Genomic DNA, 26,724 nt, shown 5'->3' with positions numbered 1-26,724 from the left:
GAACATACTGCCACATTAAAACGTGCTTTTTCTGTTTAAAGTCTTTCTGTCTCCAAACTCATTCATTTGGGTCCGCCCCACCCCACACCAACACAAGAGACAGTTTAGAGTGTTACAGTGAGAAAAATGACAAAATCAACATTTATTAAAGTCCAAAACCTGTTTCAGACTTTTAAAAAAGTCCCCTGCCATGATGCTCCCCATTAAACCCCATTTATGAAGTAGCTTTTTAGCATCTAAAATACGACACACGGTTTTCCTTTGCAGAGCCACTTTTCATTTAAACATCACATCTTGTGTATCTCTGTGCACAGCTGTGTCATTTATTCACATCTGTGTACTGTTTTTGGGCTTTTGTTTCATAGCATGAGTGTTTGCTGCAGGATGTGGACCCAATGTAATCTTGTTTTTATATTGCTCCATTTTGCAATAATGTAGATAACAGTCTTATATATGGGTTTGTAATAACTGGATGTGACGCTGCAGCTTAAATTCAGATGAACCCCAGCACGTTAGTTAGCCTGTGAAAACGTGCTGATGACTTCCTGCAGAATATTGATAAGAAGGATGCAGAAATCTACTGTTTGATGTATCATTTAACAGAAAAAAATAATCATCATTGATTTTCAGAATGTGAATTACCTTAACCTGCACATGATGAGTGATGTGCCCACAGTTTGTGGATAGCCCGACTGAGTTACTGCAGCTTTCTGGCCTGCTTTAGCTTTAATAACTCTGGTTTAAGGACTTTTTGGATGTTTTAATGTCCTTTATATACTTTGTTGTTGTTACAGTATTGCTGTGGTGTTTACTCCTTTCATATGCAGTTAAGAGGATGGATGGATGGATGGATACTCTTGACCATAATAGTTCTGTAGTAAAAAGTCTGATAATGGGACAGCCTGAGAGGTGAGACCTGAGAGGTGGGATGAGTGAGCCCCACCTTTCCAGCAGCAGGAAACAACACCAGGCTGCAGCTCCCACATTTAAAATTCTTTTCCTCACACATAAGTCCTGAATGATCAGGTAAAGACGTCACGATAAACATTATTAGAGGTTTTAAAAGTAGAATAGGAGACAGAGCCTTCAGCTATCATGCTCCTATATTATGGAGCTAAATAGCTTCTGTATTTTTGGGCTGGATCAGGTGAACCTGAACCGTCTCATGCTGCTGGGGGACTTTTTGGGATGCACTGAGCACCTCTTGTCCACTCCCCTCTTTTTATGCTCTCCCCTGGTTTGTGTTTTGTCCTGTTGCTTGTTTGTGGTCTCTCACCTGCCAACTGGGAGAAGCCTGGAGGTTTAGTCCTGTTGAAAGGGGGTTCTTTATCACTACTGTCACCAAATGCTGTCCATTGGGACAGATTGTAATTTATTATATAAAGCACCTTGAGGCAATGGTTGTTGAGAACTTGTGCTATATAAATAAAACTGAACTAAAGGTTACCTTGAAGTTGCCCGAGTGCTGTTCCTGATTGCTCAGTGTCCCTTTGACCCCTGGATAAAGCACACATGCGCAAATACACAGAGACAGGATCAGTTGGCTTAATTGTGATCCTGTCCAGAGCCTCAGGTGTGGCTTTTTGCTTTTTAGTAAAGCTTTTCTTCGTTTCCTGTGGAAGAGATGAAGGTTTTCCATCTGGAAAACATTCTGCTGAAGCCAGACAGCTCTGCTGGCTCTGAGCTCACACCGACTGCAGAGACATCCTCATGCTCATAGCATACAGGTGATAAAACCAACTGCCTTCATCCTCTTTCTGGTCACCTGCACTCTGAAACATAGCAACAAGATCTGTGGAAAACGAATTACTCAAACCTTTTTCTCCATTTCTGAGGTCCAATGCTAGTACAGGGACAACCTAAAGGCAGGGACACAGTATTGGTGGATAAATGTGACCATAGACTGTGCATAAGGTGAGCCTACCTGCTGCTTAGTGAAATCCTGCTGTGAAGCCTCAGGCTGGGTGTTTTTGCCATCACCATTTTAGCTCTCCCTGCTTTAACCTCTTCTTTGACTCCAGTGGAGACCATAATTTACAAAGTTAACATCTTGAGGCTTGAAACTGTCAACTGAGACCAGAAACCCATCAGGAAAGTTTCCACATAGTGTCATGGTCTCTGCATCTTAGACCCAGAAATAGAGTTTTTATTACTCCATTATTGTTTTGGGTTAGGTTTTATCCATTTTTCAGTTGCAGTCTGGTTAGATTTGGGAAAAGGTTGTGGTTTGGGTGTCCTCAGCCATGTTGTAGAAAGCTTGTGTACTAAGGTGACTTTCTGACTGCCAGGGTTGAAGACAATGAAACCTCTCCTATGTACAGACTTTATTCTTTAAAACAACATGATTGTTGCAGTGATGGTCTTGGAGCACTGACAGTAACACGATGTTCTCAGCAATAAATCATTTTTAATGTGATGCTCTCAGGGGTCAGTCACAGAGGAAGAAGATGAACAACAGTTCTCTAATATAACTTTGGATTCATTTTATGGGCTTTTCTCCAGTCTCTGATTTATGTTCCTTCAAGATTGCATAATCCTTTTGTATCGCTGATTAAAATTAAGCAGTGAGAGGATTTTAGATATGAAGTGTCTCACTGGTGAAACTGATAGATGACTTTTTATAAAATGTCGCCAGCCAAACTTGATTTTGTCAGCTCATCATACCCTTCCCTTTTGTAACTGAAAAGTAACTTCTAACCACAGCCCGTCTATTGATTCTCTCTTTTTTGGGCTATTGATGTGGTATCGTATCAAAATTTAGCTCCTTGAGGAGACTGTTATAATTTGGTGCCATATAAATAAAATTGAATTGAATTGTTCTTTTGGAGTTTCAATTGTGTGCGGCAGCTTTTTGTTTTGTTTTTTTAATCGTCCATCTTGATTGAAGTTCTTTAAGACCTGGCCATCACTCTCAGTTTTGTATCAGATCTCTGCTATAATGTGGCAGTAATATTGAATAAAATAGGTGAACGTCAGCGTTGAGCCGATCAAAACAATTATGGTGACAATATAATTTATTTGACTACATGACAACATCATTAAGAATTCAGAAATCAGTTTTGAATCTGCAATCAAACAACTAATTGGGCTAATTGGGAATAAACAGGATGATTTTAGCATGGATTACATCTGAAGAACAGGGCAGAGGTCTCCGTCCTGCTGGCTTAATTATAAAATCTACGTGTCATCCTGCAGCAGAAGATAAAGGCAGATTTGGACTTAAACCATGGCCAGGAAGCTGCTCAGCCTAAAGTTCAGCATTGTTTTAATTCTCCAGTGTCAGAGAGGAAGACAGAAATGGAGAGCAAGCAAGCCAAAGTTTATGGATGGAGATGATGCATTTGGACATAGAAGGCAGTGCAGCTGCATTAGACCAGAGCCAGCAGGTCATCAGCTCCCAGCCAGAAGGCCTGAGAATCATACTAAGGAATGAGCTGCCGATGCCAGGCTGCGACCGTCTGTGTATGCTCAGATATTTGTCTCCGTGTGTGAATATTTACAGTGGACAGACAAGGACCGAAACTCTAAAAGTAGAAACGCCACAATGGAAAAAAGTCTCACGCATTCATATATTTCATCCGTGTCACCTCAAACCCTGCAGGACAGTTTAATTATTATGTAAATATTGAATGTTATAAAGAAAGTTAAACTCTCTCTCAGGGGTCGTTAGGTTGAAATAAATTATCACAGCAGTTTGAAAATGAATGACCATCAATATTATCAAAGAAACTTTTAGAGGAAATCAATGGGAAAAGTTTGGATCTAAAGGTTGAAAAAAATGTAATAGGGAAAATGATAGATTAAAGGAGGGAAGGCAGATAGTGTAGAAAATAACAAGTGAGTAAGTAATCATGCAACAAAAAAGAAAAATTAAAGATGATAAGAAATAAGCCAAAGTGAAAAAAAATTATGGATTTCCAAAGCTTTAAAAAGACAAATCGATGGAAGGAAGAACAAAGAGGACAAGAAACTCCAAAAATGGACATCTTTAAAATTCAAGCATCTCAAAATGATAGCTTCTGCTTCTTTGTATGTAAAGAAGTACTCCCAGAAACCCATCTGTGTGAGGACTTTAGACCTTAAAGAGGAGTCAGAGAATTTGTCGTCTCATTTTTAGAGGTTTGATAAAATCATGAGATTCTAGTTGATGATTAAAGATGCTGTACAGTGAGATCTTCTGAACCTATCACCCATTTGATTTAGTTTGGTATGTCTAAACCTTTGATGTTTCAGCAGTGACAGCAATGTAGTAATTCATTTAGGCATGCAGACATGGTAAAGACAACCTGCTGAAAGCCGAGCATCAGATGAGTGATGAGAGGTGAACTAAGTGGTTGTTGGTGCCTTTTGGGATCTTCCCACCCAACCATTGCAGGGTTTACAGATAATGGTCCAAAAAAGAGAAAGTATCCAGTGATCCAGGAAGTTCTCCTGGGAAAGATGCTTTGTTGATACCAGAAGTCAGAGAAGAGTGGCCTGAATTCTTTGAACTCATAGGAAGGCAACAGTTTCTTAAATAGCCACTTGTTAAAACCAAGATATGCATCTTTGAATGCATAAAAGGTTGAACGTTGAAGCAGATAGACTGCAACAGCAGAAGACCACATCAGGTGCCAGTCCTGTCAGCCAAGAACAGGAAACTGAGTTTCTCTGCTTGGACTTCTGCCCCCGCGACCTGGACATGGATACATGGCATAAGATGGATGAATGGATGGATGGATGGATGGATGAATGGATGGATCGATGGATGGATGAATGGATGGATCGATGAATGGATGGTTGTTTGGTTGCTTGGATGGATGATGGATGGATGGATGGATGGATGGATGGATGGATGGATGCAAATGAGTGTCCAAAAGGATACTAGGAAAGTGAACCTAATTAAGTGGCCACTGAGTGTATATTTATATTATGTGGGTGTCAGCACTCTGTGGTTAATTGCCAGATGGCGTGTCAGAGGTGGGGAATGTTGTTTATACATAATGAGAGAGCAACGAACACCAGGCACTGACATACCCACACATAGTGAGCAGCATTAAGGCAGCTCTATGGCCCAGATGTGCGGGTGTGTGTCAGCCAGAAGAGTTTGAGGAGAGGTTAGAACTCTTGAGAAGGACCAGATCCCCATTCTTATCCTGACCCTCCTCTTATTGTGAAAGAGCATCTCCTCTCTGGAAGAAGAAACGGTGGGCATAATGAGTACTGTTGATATTACATGGTTGGTGTTTCATTCAAGTGTCATCACTGCTCAGTGGTGTGGGAAAATTTTCCTGGAGAGTTGTTTTGTCTCTGTGATCAGATTTTATTTATAAATCGAAATAACCTTGAGCAATTTATGAAATCCTCTGGGGATCTATAAGCTTTTTCAGTCTCACTATTAGAGTTTTTTTTATAGGGACTTGTTCTTTATTTATTCACTCAAAAACTCAAACCCTTGATACACTCAGAAACATGGGTACAATAAAAGTCGATATCTGTCTCTACAGCTACAGCCTACATAAGTGTACCTGACTTCAAGGTAACTATGTGTACCTTTCTGAGTGCCAAAGAAGTAACAAATACATATTTTTACCATTTCTACTAGATTTAAAGGTGCATACAGACATAAAGTAATGGTTTTATGGCAGCAAAATAGCCATACAGGACAGATATATCGACAGTATAGTGAGCTGCATAATCTGGTTTCAACAAAGGACTACAAGTTTTTTTCAGTTTAAAGAGCATGCTTGAATTTGAAACACATTTCTACTGCTATCTCCTCTGATATTTCATTTAGTGCTTTAAAGTGCACGACAGCATCAGTTAAATCCACAAAAGACTTTTTGGTGTTTAGCTTGAATTTAAAAACAGGGATTTCCAGCTCTTCAAAAGCAGCCTCTAACAGCCTCTGCAGTCAGGCTAATGCATACAAGATGATGCCACCGACAGAAAAAGGAACTTTGTGTGTAAACCAGCAGAAACATAAAAATCTATCAAATGTGTCTTTTTCAATGAGATGCTGAGATCAGAGCGATAAATCCACAAAAATGGCAGCACAGCTTTGCTTTTTAGGTTCACCCACACAGGTGCAGCAGTGAGCCTGACTCCTGTAATTCACTTAGCTGTGAGTGTATCAATGATTGTAAGGTTTTGTGCAGACAGCATGGATAAAGCTCAGTATCTTTGAGTGACTGTACTTTAGAGTCAGCCTTAGACAGGAACATCTGAAGTAAATATGTAGGTCCTGTGGAGTAGGTCATGCTCAACTGGAATCATTTTATTCCTCTGAGTATATAAAAGGACTGAGGTAAAATTTTGTGTTTACTTTTTTAAATGAGAAAATTGATTTTCATGCCATCTGAGAAGAAGTCTGGTTTAAATCTAATTAGATTTTTTATTTAAATGTATGTATTTCAATAAATTTTACTCAATGGTCATTCAAGGCAAAGGATGCAATTAAAATGCATCATCTTTATGAACATTTCATGTCATGTTATTAAGCATAATGCTCACTGAGGATGGGGACCCAGCTGCGCTTCACAGTCGATTTGACAGTGGCTCATTATTTATGATTCAATAAGCAGTAAAATAATAATTCTGTTTTATGTGTGCAGCTGGACTTCTACAAGGTGGTGCAGATTCTGTCCTGTCTGGGCCACAGCCTGTCAATCATCACTCTGCTAACCAGCACCATCATCATCTTTTTGTTCAGGTAAAAACGCACTCATCAGCCGCAAGACACAAACAAAAAGGCTTCAGACCACATCACAAGTTATATTGTACAGACACAAAACATTATTGGACATGGTGACAGTGGAGAGAAGAACATCCACATTAACAGGAAGAAATCCCCTCACCCCCCCCCAAAAAATACAGTGGCTGTACAGAAAAATATTCCCCATCAATGTTATATGGATTAATCCTACTGCTGCAGATGTTTAAGATGAGCTCAGTTTAAATACACAGCCCCCGATTACTTGCTAATGTTACCTATGTTTCCACAAAAGGCACAGATAATAACTGATCCTAGATCAGTGAAAGCAGAGCCTTATCTAGCATGATGGTCTCCCATCAAAGACGAGAGGTTTATCTGCAGTCCACATGTGCAAACATCAGTAGATGGCCTCTTTACTTGCCCACCTCCAGGCATTTTTGATGGGACACAAACACCATCCATCCATCCATCCATCCATCCATCCATCCACTTCCCTTTATCCGGGGCTGGGTCACACACGCCCATCAACAGGCAGTATAGGATTCATGCTGAGTCAAGCAGAGTTAAGCCTGCTTTCAGAGAAAATAGTCAACTTTGATATTAATAGGTGTCTATTTTTAGATTTCACTGGACAAGCACTGCTAGCCTTGCTTGCCCTGATGATTACTTATTAAGTTCAGAAGAAGGTTTCAGTTTGAGTGAAAACACCCCTTCACAACAGTAACCCTGAACACTGAAAACAATGTTCAAGGTGCTTTTTGGCTGCATGTTTTTGGCATTAGTGTGACAAGTGTGTCACTGCCAAATAGTTTTTTCTTATCTTTCAGGGTTTTTCATGCATAAAGCTAAGAAACAACTGATGAACAACTCTCGTACGCCTCAGGATGAAAACATGTTGGACAACCTGTAACCTTGTGCATAAATGTGATACAGCACAGTGGTGCAACAACCCCAAATAAACAGCTGATATATTTAAACAAGGCTTCTTATGGAGGACAAACAAAGGTGCCTTCACACTTTTCCTATTAATGCAATGACCTGAAAAACTCTAAGATGTTAAACATAATAGAAAGCAGTAACTTTGCATGATTCACAGTTATGCATGGCCTTGGTGCAGCTCCTCAGTTCACCCTCTGTTTTCTCTTTAAAGCCGCCTTTCTCTGATTGGCTGACATCCATAAATAGAAGGTTTGGAGAGCAGGGGGGTGTAATGCCCACATTTTCATTAGACAGCTCTTTGAAGTTCTTGATTTATAATAGCTGCAGACTGCAGTTAGAGTTTGGGGTCCAGGCTCTGACCTCTTCTCACACGTAATGCACGAACCATTTTGTTCTTCTTAAGTGGGGAAATCCTGGACACATTTGAGCTTTAGAGTCAGGCAGGGTCCAGCAGGGAAGGCAACGTTATCAGTCCTGTTATGCAAATTTCCTGAAAAGTCAAGATAACTTGGACAAATGATCTGAGCATGTACTCAGAATCACTCAGGATACATAACATATCCTTATTTATACACTCGTAACGTGAGCTTCCAAGCATACGGAGCATGATAACAGTGTGTAGCTCAGTCTGGATCAACTCCAGCTGGTCACTCGGCTGCTTTCAACATGTTTAGATACCACATCCTTCAGTGGATTCACACCCAGACGCTCTCTGTAAACACACTTCTCTGTGTTTGCGTGTGTGTGTGTGTTTACAGGAGACTCCACTGCATGAGGAACTACATCCATCTGAACTTGTTTGTGTCGTTCATCCTGCGCGCCGTGGCTGTGCTGGTCAAAGACCAGCTGCTCTTCTCATATCATGAACCCGCAGACTGCAGCCAACGACCCGCACTGGTGACCTTTCATGAACAAACAAAACACATGCACACGTTTTACTGTGATATGATAGCTGATCGGGAATAACAGGTTAACCCATTTAATTTCATGTGAAGTTAAAAAAGTTTAAAAAGCTGTCATGGGTAAATTTCTTCCCTGCGTCTTGGAGCTCAGCACTGTGACTCTTGCAGTTGAGGATGGTTCTTTATGAGTCCGTCTTATTGTTTGGACTCTTTGTCATGCAGCAGAATAAATTTGGGACCAGTTAGATGCCTTCCTGATGGTGTTTCTGTGTGATGGATACGACTCTAAAGTATCTAAATCGTTTGCACAGTACCGAAAGTCCTTAGGCAGACAGCTCTAAATGAACTCGGAGTGAAGCGCTGGAAATGAGTCACATTAAAAAAAAAAAAAAGCTTTATTTTAGAAAACTGGGGGACGGTTGCAAAGTTTGCCCTTATATGTGCTATTTTTCCATCATGTCCACACACCTCTAAGAGATTGTTCAAATTAGCATTGCTAACACCATTAATGCAGTGGTGTGCTCAGAGGGAGGCATGGGGGTGGATATACAGTTATGTGCAAAAGTCTTGGGCCACCCCTCAGTTCTTTATATTGTTTCTTGATATTTTTAAAGTGGTCTTGAGCAATATTTCTCCAGGCTCTCTGAAGGTCTTTCAAAGTTTTCTTTGGGCTGCTTTTTCACTCATTTTCAGTCCAGTCCTTGTGCCTGATCCTTTTCAGAGGAATGTGTTTTTTTGTTTTGTTTGTAAAGCCACTTACTATCTATGAATTATTCAAGCATAAAAAAGGCACCTAATGCAAGGGATGAATCAGTGTTGTGTCTACACATAACAGGCAAGTTAACATATAACCCATTTTAAATGGTATCTTTACTTGTAGCCTGTCAAATAAACAGTTTGCTCCCATTTCTTTTGTTGAACCTATTAAAATGACAAAAATAACAACAACAATAATTGTAACAATAATTGATAACAATAATTGTCAATATGTATGGAGGAGGTCAAGAAAGAGGTGAAACTCTAGGAGTGGAGGCTTTGTCATGGTTGGGGTGCATCTCAGCCAGTGGTGTTGGGCATCACAGAAAAATACCATCAGATTTGGATCTACTGTGTAAAAGCGTCTGGAAAGCAGCTTAATTTTTCAGCATGACAGTGATCCCAAACACACTGCCAGTGCAGTAAAAGCATCACTGGGTAAAAACACACAGAGTGTAACACCGTGGCCTCCCCAGAGTCTGAACATCAACATTATTGAAGCAATGTGGGATCATCCCAACAGAGATCAGAACAAAAGGCAGAAAGATCCAAAGAAGAGCTTTGAATGTCCTTCAGGAAGCCTGGAGAATGATTCCTGAAGACTTCTTAAAGAGATGACAGGAAGCTGCCTCAGAGTTCAGATTGTGTGAAGAATAAAGGTGGTGTTCATACCAAATATTGATTTTCAAGCTCATTAGAAATGCACAAACTCGGTTTAAGCTTTATATGCTGCATTTCATGCACGTTTGCATGTTTCAGTAAGTGGCTGCAGCTACTTCCCATTTTCCTTTCAAAATAAAAAGAAATGAGGGGTGGCTCAGGATTTTTGCATTTTGTCATTTCTGATAAAAATTTCTGATTTCCTGTGAATGTGATATGTATTTACAAGAAGAAACTTTATTTTTATTTCAAAAAGAAAACTTAATAATCACTTTTTAGGTGGAATGGTGATGACTCCACCGTGTCACCAAAGGGACATATTCAGATTTCACCTCTGAAAAAGTAAACTGGAGAATTTACTGGAAATTGGTGCAGATTTATTTTTTAGATAATAGCTCATTTATAAATTTACACAAAGCATTTCAGAAAGTTTTCACACTAAAAACAATCAGTGTGTGTGTGTGTGTGTGTGTGTGTGTGTGTGTGTGTGTGTGTGTGTGTGTGTGTGTGTGTGTGTAGGTCGGGTGTAAGACCAGCCTGGTCTTCTTCCAGTACTTCGTCATAGCCAACTTCTTCTGGCTCCTGGTTGAAGGTCTTTACCTGCACATGCTGCTGCTCGTCCTCCCCACCTACTCCATCCGCCTCTCCATCTACATGCTCATTGGCTGGGGTAGGTTGAACCACAAGGAGAGCACCATCATTTTATATTGTTTTTACAGTCTTATTGTGCTGGTCTGATGGTTTGGAATCAGAATCTTTATTGTCATTATTTTAAAAGCATAATGAAATTATATGTGGTCCCATCCAGTACAAAGTGATTGCATTATTTGAGCTTTAACTGTCCTGTACTGCCGCCCTGAGGGTAGCAGTCGGAACAGGTGACGTGCTGGCTGGAACGTGTCCTTCAGGATGCTGCAGGCTTTACTGAGGCAGCGGGAACAGTAAAGCTCCTCTAAGGAGGGGACAGCCAATGATGATGTTTGTGCTGTGTTGATGATGCTCTGGAGCACAGTGCAGATCAGAACCCACATGGGGATGCAGTACATGGTTCAACAGAGCATCTGTAGAAGGACACCAGCAGCTCCTTGATTAAGGTGTTGTGTTTCAGCACCCTCAGGAAGTGGAGCTGCTGCTGTGCCTTCTTAATCAGCGCAGTGATGTTAGTTTTTTATCCAGGTGCAGGCCCAGAAATTTGAAGTCAGAGACAGCGTAGGTATGGTCCTGTATCCCTGCTTGATGTTTATCCAGTAGACTACTTGACTGAAGTACTATTATGTGTGCTGCTTCTGGCAAAAACAGCGTAACAAAGTGTAAAATTAAAACAAAAATAATGGTATGATAAGGATATGAACCTCAGAAGTTTTGTTTATGCCACCACTAATGTGGACTTGCTTTGGCTTCTGCAAAGAGAAAGTTGTTAGCAAGGCCTGTTCTCCTCTTGGATGGTCTCTTCTTTGGTGATCTGTGGTGGCCTCATGGCTTTCACAGGCTACCAAAATCCACGTAAAAGGCTGGGAAGCATGCAGAAGAGTCATTCATTCCATCCATCCATCCATCCATCCATCCATCCATCCATCCTCTTAACTGCTTGGAGAGCTCAGGGTCGTAGGGGTGCTGGAGCCTATACCAGCTGGATGAGAGTCAGATTTAAATTACTGCAAATGTAAATAATGAACTTATTTTAACTAAAGTTGTCCCGAACAAACTAAAGAAGGTTGAAAAACTCAAAATCAAGGAAAGCTGCATCACTGTTCAGTTAAATTAGAGGTGCATGCTGAGCTACCTGGTGGTTTTGAATTTATCTCAGGAGGTTGCATGGCAGATCGAGCCTTTAAGAGACTGCCTGCAGAGAATGAAGTGCTGTATAAGTGAGGCTAATAGTGAAAGCAGTGCAAGATGTCAGTAAGACCAGAAGAGTTTATGAAAATAATACATCCAATGTTCCCTGATTACAGCAAGCAGGATCTTTCATAGCTCATGCAAGAGCTGCACCGATACCAACTGTGCCACAAAGTATTGTGGTGGGATAGTGTGCTGTTAACCCTGCAGTTAAAAAACACACAGTCACAGCACTCAGGCGTACAAGCAGACAGTGCGTCATGCTGGTGAAGTGAGCTAATGTATTCAGGGAACGTCTGGACAGTAAACACTCTCCCGGCCTCTGCGTTTGCTCTCTTACGTTCTGTCTCAGCTGCTGCCGTGTAACACCTCCTTCCACTATCCATCTCCACTTTACCAACACGTCCTCCCTAATGCATCACCTTTTAGCCCCAACTGTTTAATATGTCCGTGGAGACATCATATTTCCTACATGGCATCTTGTGAGGGTGTTTTGTGCCTGCCAGATGGAGAACCTAAACAGATCCTCTACTCCTATCGTCCTACCCCCCTCTCCCTCTCTCCGGCTCTCAGGAATCCCTCTTGTTTTCATCGTGGCATGGATCATATGTAGGATATACCTGGAGGACACCGGGTGAGTTAACACTGTTGTTACAAACTGTCTCAAGGTCAGTGCAAAAATCAAACACACACTTTAAAAGTGTTGCAAACCTAACTTAATTTCTGCCACACATGTGCAGTTGCAGTGGTGGATGCTTATATCAAATAAATTTATTCTTGGAGTCTCTTTAACCATATCTGGGCTAGGATATATTATAAATCTCACTGACTTATTTACCCACTTCCAGGTGCTGGGAGATAGACAGCAACCCCATACCTAACAGACTGATCAACTGGCCCATCATGGCATCTGTCATTGTGAGTTTTGTTCCAGTCTGACTATGTGTATGTCCAAAGAGACTCATTTGTTTAAACATCGATTAATTTCCTATAACTAAAACATGGATGGACTGATGGACTAACCCAGTACTTCAGTTTTCCTGGCCATAATTTTATTAATTATATATAAAAAAATTATCCCAAGTTAAGTTTGTGTTTCAACTATTTTTGTTGTTGTTCTTAATCATTAATTTGCATGTAGTGAAACTGGAGAACTGACATCCATTTTCATTTTCACCTTCTTTATCACAGTTCACATGTCCTCATTTTATTCTTTTTCATTCTGCTAAAATTTTGAACCCTGGTTGGTTGCTTTCATTTTACATACAAAGCAAATGATGAACATATTAAACATGATACAGTGTTACAGTTTAAAGGCCCTGAGCACAGCCACACAGGGGTTTTAACTTACCGGCCACTTCATTAGCTACACGTGGTGTTAACTGTAATGTCTAATGAGCTGTCACATGGCAGCAGCTCAATGCATTTAGCCATGCAGACATGATCAAGGTGACCATGAAGTTCAAACTGAACCTCAGAATGGGGGAAAAAGGTGATTTAAGTGACTTTAAACGTGGCATGGTTGTTGGTGCTGGACAGGCTGGTCTGAGTAGTTCAGAAACTGCTGATCTGCTGGGATTTTCAAATCCTTTTAGATGTCAGAGGTCAGAGGAGAATGGCAGCAGTAGCTCTAATAACCACTCATAACCAAGGTGTGCAGAAGAGCATCTCTGAACACACAACATGACACCCTTGAAGTAGACAGTATTTTGTATTTTGTAAATTTCTGATCCTCATTTTTTCACACCTCCTTCCAAAGCTTGTTTGAGGGCTGTGTAGGTTTTACATGTTTTTCCTGTGACCGTGTGAGTTTCCACTTGGGCTTTGTCCCACAGTTAAAAGACATCCATTCAAGGTTAAATAGCTGATTCTTAGAGTCAGCATTTTAACCTAACATGCAATCACGGGGTCTTCTTCACAAGTGAGGGCAACGGGAGACAGAGGGATTGGGGCTCTGCCATCAGTGATGCAGTCTGTTGTGGTGAAGAGAGAGCTAATCATAAAAACTGAAGTGATCAGTTTATCAGTTGATTTACGTCGCTACCTTCAGCTGTGATTACAAGCTCTGGATAGGAACTGAAAGCCGTAGGGTGAGGACTTCAGTCATTCAAGAGGGACTCAGAATAGAACTGCTGCTCCTCCGCATTGAAAGGAAGGGATTTTGGCATCTGACTAGGATGCCTCCTGGGCGAGGTGTTCCAAGCATTTCTGATTGGAAGGAGGACCTGGGTTAGACCCACGACATGCTGGAGAGATTATGTCTCTCAGTAGGACTTGAAATGACTTGGTGTTACCCCGGATGAGCAGGAGGAGGTGGCTCGGTAGAGGAAGGTCTAGGTTTCTGTGCTTAGACTGCTGCCCTAGCCCTGGGTAAACATCCAAGGATGGATGGATAGATGGATGGATGGATGGATGGATGGATGGATGGATGGATGGATGGATGGATGGATGGATGGTTGGTTGGTTTGTTGGTTGATTGGATGGATGGATGGATAAAATAAAGTTAAAAGGAGCATTATACAGAGCTGAAATGTGATTGTACAGATTTGGGCTCTTACCCCTGGACAAGACAAATTTCATAGACTTAGTTTTACCCTTTCTGCTGTTGAAGAAGACACTTTTTGCTGATACAGTTCTGTCTCTGTGCTGTGTTTCTCTACCAGATCAATTTCATCCTGTTCATCAGCATCATCCGTATCCTGGTTCAGAAGCTGCGCAGCTCTGATGTCGGAGGAAACGATCAATGCCAATACAAGTACGTCAAGCTGAAGAGTCATATTTTTATCTCTGAGCTGCTAGTGATTAGATTTATATACATTTAAGAGGGCTTCCTGATGATGTGGTGACGAAGGTAGCAGCCATATCAAATCTCCTCAGCACATTAGACAGGAACCATTATCACATTATCAGCTGTGTTTAAACTTGGACATCTTAGTATCAGTCTTCAAGTTCACGTCCAGCTTTGTCAACATGGAAACAAATGACCCCAATGGCTCTTTGTTCTACCAAGCTAGTCATTTCTGAAGACAATGACAATGTTTAAATGGATTTTGTGGCTTTGTTTTCCCAATAATACCCCTCTTTTTTAATATTCAAAATAAGCAATTCCCTGCACTGTTGGAGAAGAGAGAGAAGTTCATTTCCCACTCCCCCCAAAAAAATCCACGTTTGCCATGGTCTTGCAGATAATTTGTAGCCAACATTTATTGTGTGTGTTGAGTTGCGGTTATGTGTGATTTCCAGGCGTCTGGCTAAGTCCACACTCCTGCTGATCCCTCTGTTTGGCGTGTACTACATGGTGTTCTTCTACCTGGTGGAACCAGATAATGAAAACTTGACGCAAGTGAAAATCTTCTTTGAACTTGGCCTCGGATCATTTCAGGTACTATAAAATAGATTTCAGCATGCTTAAAAAACATACAGTTGCTAAATGCAGTGCTTTGGCTCAGTCGTTTCTTTCTGGTAGGAAACGATTAAAAAGCATCTCTGAAAATGTCTAATACTTTGGAAGAGCAAGCCAGTAGAAGCTAAGACCCAGCAGGGCAGAGAGCCACATGTTCTTCTTAGGTTGTGTGACTGTGTTTAATGTTAAGACCTGCACTATGTCTGCAGGCAGTCTCCATTCTGTCACTACATCCATGAATCTACTCTATGGTCTTCCTCTTTTCCTCCTGCCTGGTATATCCACTGTCTCTCCTCTGCACACATCCTAACCATCTCAGCCTCATCTCTGAGCCGTCCCTCTGATGTACTCGTTTCTAGTGCTGTCCTTCCTGGTGACTCCCAAATAACCAGTCATCAAAAGTTGCTATTCCTGCCTCCACACCTGCTTCTAAACAAGCAGGAGGAAAAGAAGAAGACCACAGAGAAGATTGATGGATGTAGTGAAGGAGGGCAGAGAGTTAGTGTGACAGAAAAGGATAGTGAGGCAGATGATTCCTTTAGTATTAATAACCTTGATTCTGATGCATTTACACTGATTCGTAATGGTGGTGCTTGTGTTTCTTTTAGGGTCTAATTGTAGCCGTTCTCTACTGTTTCCTCAACAGTGAGGTGAGCCTATGTATTCTTCCTAACATAACTTGGATGATTTTTTTGAATACTTAATTCTACATAGTGTAACTCTTCTTTTTGTGCACGAAAAGGTTCAGAGTGAGCTGAGGAGGACATGGAAGCGTTTGTCTCTAAAGCGCTCAGAAGGCCAGGACGGCAGGCTCCACAGCATGAACCAAAATGGTACAGAAAACCTGGCCGAGTACAAAAGAAACTCCCGAGCCCAGTCCATCCTGCAGACTGAGATCACCGGGCTCTGACACAAATAACCTGTTTTTGTAAAGACTTTGAGAACTGATGCTCGTATTCATTGAGAATGGAGGAAATATACTTAAAGTTGCTTTTATAGACACATCATTTGCTGCTGCAGGGATTGAACTCGTGGCCTGCAGATGTTATTGATGTGAATGACTTCTTATTGGACTGTGAAGCCTCCTGGGGACATTTTCTTTACATCACAGTGAATCCAGAGATGAAGCAGTGCCTCCTGTAATGTTTCCAGAACAGAAACATGCATCAACAACTTTGTTTATTATTCTCCATAGCCAAGAATTCTGTCATTTTAAAAATAATTAATGCATAAATCACCCTTTTAAAAAAAAAATTATTATTAACTATGCAGAGCAAGCTTGGTTAGCAAGGTACATCCATCAACTTTAAGGGTGCATAGATATGGTGCATAAAATCCAAGCCATTCTGCAGGGTCTGTACCTCACAGGCCACATTCATAATTTAAAGCTTTAGCTATATGAAAATGGAATCATTATCAGCAACTTCAGACCATGTACAGTTGAAATGGAGGAAGAAATTAAATAGAGACCAAAACCATAGTTCATACCAACCTGTAAACCTGCTTATTGTGCTGATGTTGGGCATTTTAACATGGTAGTCTGTGGAGATTTGGAGCCAGCCTCAAGTGGCCATTAGAGGAACTGCAGTTTTTGGCCACAGTGAGGGAGTAGATGTGGCTGCAGTTGTTCCAACAGTTTGTTTGTTTTTTTTTATTAGGTAAGCATATTTCAGGTCAGTCATCTCACAACCATCTCACAACTCATTATGACTAAGATCTATCTATGCTGTCATGGAGAAGCAGAGACCACTACTGTATATGGAAACAATGTAAACATCTGTCTGTTTTTGGTGCAGATGGGATACAGCAGCAGAAGACCACACCAGGTGCCACTCCTGTCAGCTAAGAAAAGGAAACTGAGGCTACAAATCTCACAGGCTCACCAAAATTGAACAATAGAAGACTGGAAAATGTTGTCTAGATTTCTGCTGCAGCATTCAGATAGTAGGGTCAGGATTTGGTAGAAATATGAAAGTATGTATAAGTCCTTTTGTTGGTTCAGTCAGCTGCTGCTGGTGTAAGTGTAAGGATAACGTGCCATGTCACAAAGCCCAGATCCTCTCAGACTGGTTTCTTGAACACAGCAGTGAGTTCACTGTAATAGACCACCTTTGAGACATCGTGGATGTGCTGCCGATAAAACTGCAGCTATCGCGTGATGCTATTGTGTCAATATGGACCAAAATCTCAAAACAAAGCAAAGGGATTCCAACCCGGCACTAATGAGGCGATAGTACCAGGTCACGTTATTTGTTCAGCATAATTTACTAGCCAGATTTGAGATCAACATAACTTGCTGACCCATTAATCTCACTTCGTAGGACACCCTTCTGTTTCCTGGGTAACCGTAGTTATTGTGGCTCTTCAGTGTCCTTTTGAATGTTTTTGATAGCACTGTATGTTTTAAGTGGTACCAAATTCAGGGCTGTCTGAGCAGCAACCATCAATAATTTCAGTTTGATGATCTTGGATTTCAGTTTTTCTTAAAGTGTATATGATGTATCATTGCTTTTTTACCAGTAATCTGATAAGGCCCACCACAGCTATTAAAATGTCCTCCTTATCAAATGCGCCGTGTCAGCAGGGAATGAACCTGATGATGTTCAGTTTGAAAGAACACACTGAAAACATACTTCACTTTAAGCCTGATCAATGATCAGTTCCCACACACACGTGTCATCATCCAAACCCTCACAGTAACAGAGCTTTACAGACAAAAACCGTGCTTGCCTTGTACAGAGACTGTTTTCAAATTTTTTTTGTCATTTTTTATACAGTGGAGAGTATATCACTGGCCGACTCATTATTATTATATCTGTAAGCTTTGGGCCACAACTGTAAGCCTGTGATGCCATATGTTTAATGCATAAAAGCTTTTTATCCTGCTTTTTTCAATGTCGTTGTCACTGTTGTAGCATCAGAAGGTACCTGCAGTCCTTTCAGGAGGTCTAGCTCCTCCAGGTTCAAACATCCAAACGTGCTCTCGCAAGAAGGTTCGCTGTCTCCCAGCACCGTCTCCAGAGTGTGGAGGAGAAACCAGGAGAGCTGGCCAGGGAGAAGGAGCTCACTCAGCATCATGACCCTTATCTCCTCCTTTATGCAAGAAGGAGCAGGAGGAGCACCGCCTTAAAATATGTTAAAAAGATCTAAAAAAAAAAAATCTTAGAAAGAAAATCTTGACCACATACATATGCTTTTAACAGAAATGTTATCAGCAATTTAAATAAAGTAATGAGACCTGATATAGTTGATAAGTAATCAGATCTTAATTATGAAACATTTATAACTTTTTAAAGTCTGTCAGCTCAGTCTTTGAACTTACAGTAAATGTCAGCTGATTATGTGACGTCAGTGGTTCCTTCATTGTGAGGACCCTCACTGCTTTATACTCACTGATCTACCTTCATCAAAGTCTCCACCTAAACTCTTAAACAGCTCTTTGAGGAAGTGACTGCAGGGTGAAATGTGCTCCTTCTAGAGGGCTAAAACTCAATTTAAGATGCAAGGAGCCTCTTGAACATCATCTTTTCTTTTGTTTCCCTGAGAAACTCCGTTTGCTTTTCCATCTGTGCCGCCAGCTCTCTTTTCACCCTCCATCCAGGTTTCCTCCCGTCTTACCTGCAGTCAAGCCGAAGAGGTGAACTTGTGAGTCAGTCAATTCTCTTTTAAAGCCAGAGAAGTGGTGTGGTGATAATTTAGACACATACACAAACTAAGACATGGAGACAGTTCAGTTAAAAGTGGCCACATGTTTTGGCTCTAAAATTCAATTTTAGAGAAAATGAGGAATGTTTACAGAAACTATAGTTGCTGACATATGTATGAGTGACAGTGATGTTGGTAATTAATGGAAACTAGATGGCCTCCCCACGACTCTGAGTTGGATAAGTGGAAAAAATTGAATGGGTAGAAGCAGATGGACGAATAGATACAACAGTACATATCTCAAAGATATATATACAGGTAATACAAGGAAATATATAGCAGGCTTTTCTTACATTTGAGAAGGAAAATCTTTATGTAAAAAATAAATAAACGTGAATGATGAAACTTCAGACTGAAGAGTTGCTAATTAATAATTAAGCAGTTTCTTTAAGTATGTGATACTATGATTTACCGTCCCCTGGTGGTCCCTAAAGGTACGTCAGGTGCAAGTTCCCATTTACAGTACAAGAATGTGTTTTATTTATTTAAATATTTTGAAATATTGGTTTCTTTTTCACTCATTTTCAAGTCCAGTTCTTGTCCCTGACCATTTTCAGAGGAATGTTTTTATATTTGTTAAACCACTTAGCACAGTCCTGTGAATCATTCAAACATAAAACAGACACCAAACTCAAAAGATGAACCAGTGATCATATGTCTACACACAACTTAGCAAAGCTAACAGATGGCTGCCCCTCCCTGAGCCTGGTTCTGCTGGAGGTTTCGTCCTGTTAAAAGAGAGTTTTTTCTTCCCACTCTCGCTAAATCTTTCTCATAGGGGGTCATTTTGCTGTTGGGTTTTCTCTGTAATCATTGTATGGTGCTTACCTTACAATATATATTATTTGCTGCTATAGAAATAAAATTGAAAGAAATTGAGTCCTTTTAAAAATGTATTTTTTGGCACTTTGTTACTAACAGCCTGTCACAAAAACATTGTTCCCACTTTTTTGGGGGTCAAAAATTTTTTAAAAAACTCCAAAGATAACACAGTTTGACAGACATAAAAGAGTATTTTTGCACCAACAAGGTGATTCCCCAACCTCCATTAGCCTAAAACATGGAATATCTCAGCCTGGTGTGGAGTGTATCCTCAGATTTTTGAGGAAAATGGACAAGTGGAGGGCAAAAGAAGTGTCAGACCTAAAAAACTTTATGCAGCAGATGAATAGGGTCTGAAAGAGGTCCTGAAGCAACAAGGAAAAACCTGGATAGAAAAAAAACAAACAAAATGGAACACAGTCGGTCATGAACTAGCTTCACCTGAGGCCAGATTATTGAAGCAGTTCGAGATCATCTTGACAGCGATAATAACAAAAGATAGCCAACATCCAAAGCAGAGCTTTCTGTGTTCTTCAAGAAGCCTGGAGAACGATTCCTGAAGACTGCTTAAAGAAATGACAGGAAGCTGCCTCAGAGAGTTCAGCCTGTGCTGAAGAATAAAGGTGGTCAACCATGAACAACCCAGCCCTGATTTACTGATGCTTATTCTTGCAAGATTCTGCTGTCCAGGATTGTTATACCACTAAGAATCAGCACAAAGCAGATCGTGTTATCATTATTGTGCTCATAAACTTTAATGCATGCAATTCCATCCATCTTATCTGGGGCCAGCAGCCTAAGCAGAGAATCCCAGACCTCCCTCTCCCCAGTCACCTCCTCCAGCTCATCTGGGGGGCCCCGATGCGTTCCCATTCCAGCTGAGAGATATGATCTCTCCAGCATGTCCTGGGTCTGCCCCGGGGCCTCCTCCTGATGGGACATGCCTGGATCACCTCACCCAAGAGGAGTCCAGGAGGCATCCCAGTCAGAAGCTCATGACCATAGGTGAGGATAGGGGCACAGATTGACGGCTAAATTGCCAGCTTCACTTTAGTGCTCAGCTCCCAGCATGCAATTTGTATTTAGTTATTTTTTTGGAGTATAGAAAAGTTTTTTCACGGATGGTAATTAAAAACATAATTTCATTAATTAAAATCACTTTAAAGTCATAAAAATGCAGTTATATAAATTATTTCCTGTTTAAAACTGTGGTTTGAGAAAGCACACCACAGAGAACCGACTGATTTTAATGCTTCACTGTTGTTTCATACCAGCCACAAGATGGCCTCAAAGTCCAGCTGAAAAATCAAGTTTTAAATCTGTTCCAGTTTCCTGCTTTTGTTGTTTACATCCCTGAAATTTAACCAAAACTGATGCCGACGGTTCCCACAGACAAACAAAGCTGACTGAGGCAGTGAGGAATGAGCAGAGAGCGGTCCAGGACAAACCCGACCCAGAAGCTTCTGATCACGCACACCTGACGTCACAGTGGCCTGTGGGAGTGAAAATGAGCAGACCTACAAACTGGTTTTTGTTTTCTTAAGGATTAAAGCCAGTCATACTTCATACTTTTGAAGTATTCTCAGTTTACTGCCCCGGCTGCTGCTCCCAGCCCGGAGAATATTGATGCTCACGGAAAACAAAAGCTGATCACAACTGCATCCTGAAACAACACCAGCAGATTTGGTCATTTTTAGTGGCTATTTTTAACAGGAGATTACATACTGTGTTGGGAATTTTTTGCAGGTGGCTGGCAGGATTAACTCAAAATAAACTACTCTGCATTTATTCACTGTAATGAGGAAACAGGGTTAGGGTCACAGGTCACAGGATGAATCAAAGCAAAAATAGTTTAAAAATAGTGCATGTTTAGTTCCAGGAAAACTCTTGACATAACCTCAGAAAAGAGAAACTTTTCTTCTCTGGGTGCCATGGAGCTGGCAGTGGAGTCCATACTTGGTCAGCTTTCAATGGTTCATTCCCTGTATGGACTCCAGCCTTTGCTGGTCAGACTGTGGAGGCAACAGTGTACACAAAGAGCCATCAGCAGTGCAGTGCACACCTTAATAACTCACAGTTTTGGTGGATACAAGGACCAAAACTGACAATGGCTCTGTGATGGAACCCTTTAGCCTCTGAAAATGTATTTACTAGAAATTTAAAGTCAAATATATCTGACAATAAAGTTTCTCAGGTGTTTCTTTGTACCATATTTAAACTGTTTCCCAGAATAATTCTGCAGTGCAGTTAAAGTGTCACAGTTAGGCTGTGTGACAAGCAGGGTTGGACCCCAATGCAGGACACATGAAGCAGAGCTTGACTCAAAACAGTTTAAATCCTGGAATCATCTCATACAACACAAAACTCAAAATCCTAAACTCAACCAAGGCTGTAACAGTCCTGGAAAGAAAAAGGGAAAACTGAATACAGACAACAACACAACAGAGCACAGGTGAGGGCTTAAATACACACAAGGAAATCAAGGAGAGTGGAAACAGCAGAGAACAACATGTGAACCAAATGAAGCTAATAACACAGAGGAAGCAAAACATAACACAAAGCACAGGAACATGGGACTGCCAAAAAAAACAAACAAAAAAAAAAACCAGGAAGTGACCAAACAGGATACAAATGTGGACTTGACAACACGAGGAATACAGTAGCACACATACTGGGGAAAACTGACACAAGAGACTCCACACCATAAGGCTTTTTTACATTTGTGCAATATTTCTAAAATTAGAAACATCCTTTCTCAGACTGATACTGAAAAGCTAATTCATGCATTTATTACTTCTAGGCTGGACTATTGTAATTCATTATTATCAGGCTGTCCTAAAAGCTCCCTGAAAAGCATTCAGCTGATCCAAAATGTTGCAGCTAGAGTACTGACAGGGACTAGAAAGAGAGAGCAGATTTCTCCCATATTGGCTTCTCTTCACTGGCTCCCAGCTTGGATTCAGGAGACAGACACCCTCTCTATTTTTAAGATTGGGCTTAAAACTTTTCTTTTTGATCAAGCTTATAGTTAGGGCTGGATCAGGTGACCCTGAACCCTCCCTTAGTTATGCTGCTATAGGCCTAGGCTGCTGGGGGGTTCCCATAATGAGTGTTTCTTTTCACTCTGTTTATACCCCACTCTGCAATAAATCGTTAGTTATTATTAATCTCAATAACAAGCTGGACTGGAGTACAAACACAGACGTCCTGTATAAGAAGGGCCAGAGTCGACTCCACCTGCTGAGGAGACTGAGGTCCTTTGGTGTCTGCAGGACTCTGTTAAAGACTTTTTATGACTCAGTGGTAGCATCTGCCCTTTTCTACGCAGTGGCCTGCTGGGGGGGTGGATGCACCGAAAGGGACAGGAGCAGGATCGACAAACTGGTGCGGAGGTCTAGCTCTGTGTTGGGATGTCCTCTAGAGTCTGTGATGGTGGTGGGTGAGAGGAGGATGTTAGCAAAGCTGACATCCATCATGAACAACACCCATCACCCGCATGAGACCGTGGGTGAGCTGAGCAGCTCCTTCAGTCAGAGACTGAAACATCCTCGCTGCAGGAAGGAGCGCTTTCGCAGGTCATTCATCCCAACAGTAGTTAGACTGTATAACACATCATAATGTCTTGAGTCACTTGGACACTTTACCTCCTCTGCCATCACTTTATCCATACAGTCAGATACATTTTATTTATTACACTCACCCATATAATGCATACCGTGTATGCTGTGTACCTTACCGGCTACAAATGTATATAATATTTTGATATCTTTATATAGTGTTTTGACGTGTGTGTATATGTGTGTATATGTAAATGTGGGTATTGACACTGATATATATATTTATGTATATAGTGCTTATGTATATGTGTATAGTTTTTTGCTATTTTATTTTATTCTATTGAATTTTAGTTTTTAGTTTAGTTATCTGTTCTTACTCATCCTTTTCATTTTTTCTCTGTATTGAGCTGCTGTAATGCACAAATTTCCCCGTCGTGGGATTATTAAAGTTTTATCTTATCTTATCTTATCTTATCTTAATCTCTGGCTCTCTTCCACAGTGTGTCTTTTGTCCTGTCTCTCTCCCCTCAACCCCAACCAGTCACAGCAGATGACTGCCCCTCCCTGAGCCTGGTTCTGCCACTGTCACCAAGTTTTTGCTCATAGGGGGTCGTTTTTGACTGTTGGGTTTTATCTGTATTATTGCAGGGTCTTTACCCACAATACAAAGTGCCTTGAGGTGACTGTTGTGTTATATAAATAAAATTGAATTGGTTGAGAACTGTGTCCATCTATCCATCATCCATCCATCGCTGGCCCCTAAGATCAAAAATTATCACAGGGTTTTATTGGAAGCTTTTTTTGTTTGGTAAAATTGTTTTTGATATTTGGCATGAAGAAGTTAAGATGATGTGTGGATGATGAATAAAATTAAGGCAAACAAAAGAGTATTGACATTCAAACTGAAGCCAGTATTTTACTTAAAGGTTGAGAGTGACACAGCGACACTTGATGGATAAAAGTACAAAATCTACTGATTTCTTAGAATGTACACATTTGAATTCAAGTGGGGTGCAGCATTCTGGGAGGTTATTAATATGTGTGACATATTGTGTCTGGTGGAACAGCAGCAGGAAAATGTTTATTTCATACTAACAAAGTTTATTTGTAAAACATTTGTCACAACCAAAGTGCTTTACACATTACATGATATACACTGTAAAATGCAGTCATAGATGCAGAGAAAAAAAAAAAAATATTTAAAAACTAATGGGTCCCTTTGGCCATTCATCCATTTCCAGCATTAGGACTCAAATGTAACATCAAGAACAAAATACACTATTATTAGTTAGTAAGAACAGAATAAATCAACCTTAAAAAGTTAAAGGAAAGTAAATAAGGAGCTGCAGTCTCTGTGCTTCACACCTTCATCATGCTGGCTGTGACTGCAGAGGAAAGACAGACAAAGAGAAGTTTAAATTTTCCTACTTTTCATGTGTTTGTGTTTGTGTGTCTGTTTTAGCATAACTTACGATTCTGGACCCACTGAGCGTTTGGATCAGCACAAAGCTTTCTAACATTTGTGTTGAAACTGGAAATAAAAAAAAGACAATTATAGCAATTGGATGATTTTATGTTTGTGTGCAGGTTAACGTGTCAACTTACATAACAGCCTTCACACACAGATGTGCTGCATCCTGCTCGTGATACGTGTCCCCCACCACCTCAGCGCTCTTATCGATGGTGGTGACGTGAACGCAACACGGTCGCCTCTTTGAAGCATAACGTCGAGCTGATTGAGAAAAGGTTAGAGATTTATGTATTTGGTCTATCTATCTATCTATAAAGTAACAGAGCAGAAGTAGAAAAATGCAAGAGTTCACCATCTGCTGCACCTGTGAGAAATAAAGGGGAGGCAGTGGGTGTCCTGATGGAGAGGAGGGAGAGTGGAGATAAAGAGAACTCAGACAGAGTACTGGGTCGAGCTTTTGCTTTCCTGTGAGAAAATCAACAAAAGACAGAAATATACAAAAAAATATATGAGGTTTGCAACTGAAGGACTGATTGAACGAGTGAAGAAAAATGAGTAAATGTGTGTAAATGAATGGTGCTTATGAAACTCACTCAAATTCAACAATCTTGCGGTGAACCCAGGGAGCTCTCCAACTCCGGCAGAAAAGACCGGACTGTGTGTAAAAGCTGCAGCAATGAGGAAAACTTAGGAGTAATATTTTAACTTCATCATCAACTTCCTCATTTTAACTTCATATTTTAACTTTGATTTGGCATGACATTAATACTGTTGATTAAGGTCAATAAGTGAATAAATGATATATATATATATGCATATATATATATAAATTACATGATTGCAGTGACACACGGTGGGTTGGCTCTCTGGTCAAAGTATCCCAGGATGGGCTCCCTAATCTCCTGAGTGGTGACTGCTGGGCAGCAGAAGTCGAAAATATTTGCTGGAACAGAAATTACTTCTAAATAAAGGAATTTTAAATAGGGAAAAACAACCAGAAAGATCTGACATGGACTTGAAGTTCAATCTTACCTTCTGGTCCAGACATGGCCACAACCACCCAGACAGTGCAGACCAGCACCAGCAGGCGTCCAGAGTCAACCATTTTCAAAATGCTAGTGAATAAATTATTATGTGCTAATCTTTGTTCTAGCTTCTCCTTCAGAGAGCTTGAAGAACTGCAGATGTTTTGAGACTGCAGATAGTTAAGTTCTCAAAAGCAGAAGCCATCCCTCCACTGAGTCACTGTTTTTCCTCCCCTCTCTTTATGCAAATAAATGAATCAGTGATTTATTAGGAATTGTGCAAAATTCCAAACATCTCGCCAACATGAAGAACTTTCATCACGCTGGAAAATTTGGCAGTTGCCCTTTCCTTTTAGACCTGATTTACACTTCTTCTCTGACACAGAAGTCTAAATCAGGCTTTAGATTGTGGAAATGTGAGGTGTTCTCCAAAACTGATTCAGAAGTCATGCTGTAAATCAATTATTTATTTTGTCGTTTTTGTACTTGTTTTGTACTTTTGTCCTCTGCAGCAACTGAATAAATTATTTTTTTGCATGGTTGATAGTCTGTCCTGTCAGGTTTTCCTTGACTAAGCATTTTGTTTTGATTTTCTTTAAATCCTTTTTAGGCAGCAAAAAGGCTGCAGACATGGTGATGTCACACATTGCTTTTACAATCTGCATTTTGGAGTTTCACTGTTAGTGTTTTGCATTTTAACCACATGGCATACATTCTGAAACTAGAATATGTTACGTTTTAAGTCAAGCTTCTCATGTGCATTTTGTCCATACAGTTTACTTTGGTAAGGAAGAGGTTAAAACTGAATTTAAAGGAGTGGATTAAACACAAAGCTGCTGACCTGGTAGATGGTAAGAAACCAGACCAGAATATTATTATTATTATTATTATTATTATTTTAAAGTCTGTCACTGGTGGTGGTGCACTGGTGTGCCCAACATATTTGCTTTT

At 40.6% G+C, this 26,724-nt stretch overlaps 2 protein-coding genes across 2 annotated transcripts in view; one reads left to right on the top strand and one right to left on the bottom strand.

The window, feature by feature from the left end:
* Positions 1-18,078, top strand: part of LOC115799805 (vasoactive intestinal polypeptide receptor 2-like) — a 46,088-nt gene extending 28,010 nt beyond the window's left edge. Inside the window, exons 5-13 of the mRNA XM_030757092.1 lie at positions 6,594-6,691; positions 8,392-8,530; positions 10,471-10,621; positions 12,364-12,424; positions 12,639-12,708; positions 14,454-14,545; positions 15,034-15,172; positions 15,802-15,843; positions 15,936-18,078. Coding sequence (XP_030612952.1) covers positions 6,594-6,691; positions 8,392-8,530; positions 10,471-10,621; positions 12,364-12,424; positions 12,639-12,708; positions 14,454-14,545; positions 15,034-15,172; positions 15,802-15,843; positions 15,936-16,103 — 960 coding nt within the window. The 3' untranslated portion in view covers positions 16,104-18,078. The remainder of the gene's footprint in view (positions 1-6,593; positions 6,692-8,391; positions 8,531-10,470; positions 10,622-12,363; positions 12,425-12,638; positions 12,709-14,453; positions 14,546-15,033; positions 15,173-15,801; positions 15,844-15,935) is intronic.
* A 6,558-nt stretch (positions 18,079-24,636) lies between these two features.
* On the bottom strand, positions 24,637-25,853 carry LOC115799804 (C-C motif chemokine 20-like). The gene is made up of 4 exons (XM_030757091.1): positions 25,781-25,853; positions 24,883-25,009; positions 24,750-24,808; positions 24,637-24,662 (listed from the first exon to the last, which is right to left on the bottom strand). Exons 1-4 carry the CDS (start codon positions 25,851-25,853, stop codon positions 24,637-24,639), a joined length of 285 nt encoding a protein of 94 aa, XP_030612951.1.
* Positions 25,854-26,724: the final 871 nt, after the last annotated feature.

This window comes from Archocentrus centrarchus, chromosome 20 (assembly GCF_007364275.1).
Source record: "Archocentrus centrarchus isolate MPI-CPG fArcCen1 chromosome 20, fArcCen1, whole genome shotgun sequence".
Taxonomy (NCBI): Eukaryota; Metazoa; Chordata; class Actinopteri; order Cichliformes; family Cichlidae; genus Archocentrus; species Archocentrus centrarchus.
Note: the sequence above shows the minus strand (reverse complement) of the source record. Positions and strands in the feature narration are given on the sequence as shown.

Bases quoted from the DNA above. Each gene is read 5' to 3' on its own strand.
- LOC115799804 (XM_030757091.1), bottom strand. From the start codon at position 25,853: ATGGTTGACTCTGGACGCCTGCTGGTGCTGGTCTGCACTGTCTGGGTG. The intron at 25,010-25,780 runs GTAAGATTGAAC...TTTCTCAATCAG, and splicing joins GGCCATGTCTGGACCAGAAG to CTCGACGTTATGCTTCAAAG. The intron at 24,809-24,882 runs GTAAGTTGACAC...TTTTATTTCCAG, and splicing joins CTGTGTGTGAAGGCTGTTAT to TTTCAACACAAATGTTAGAA.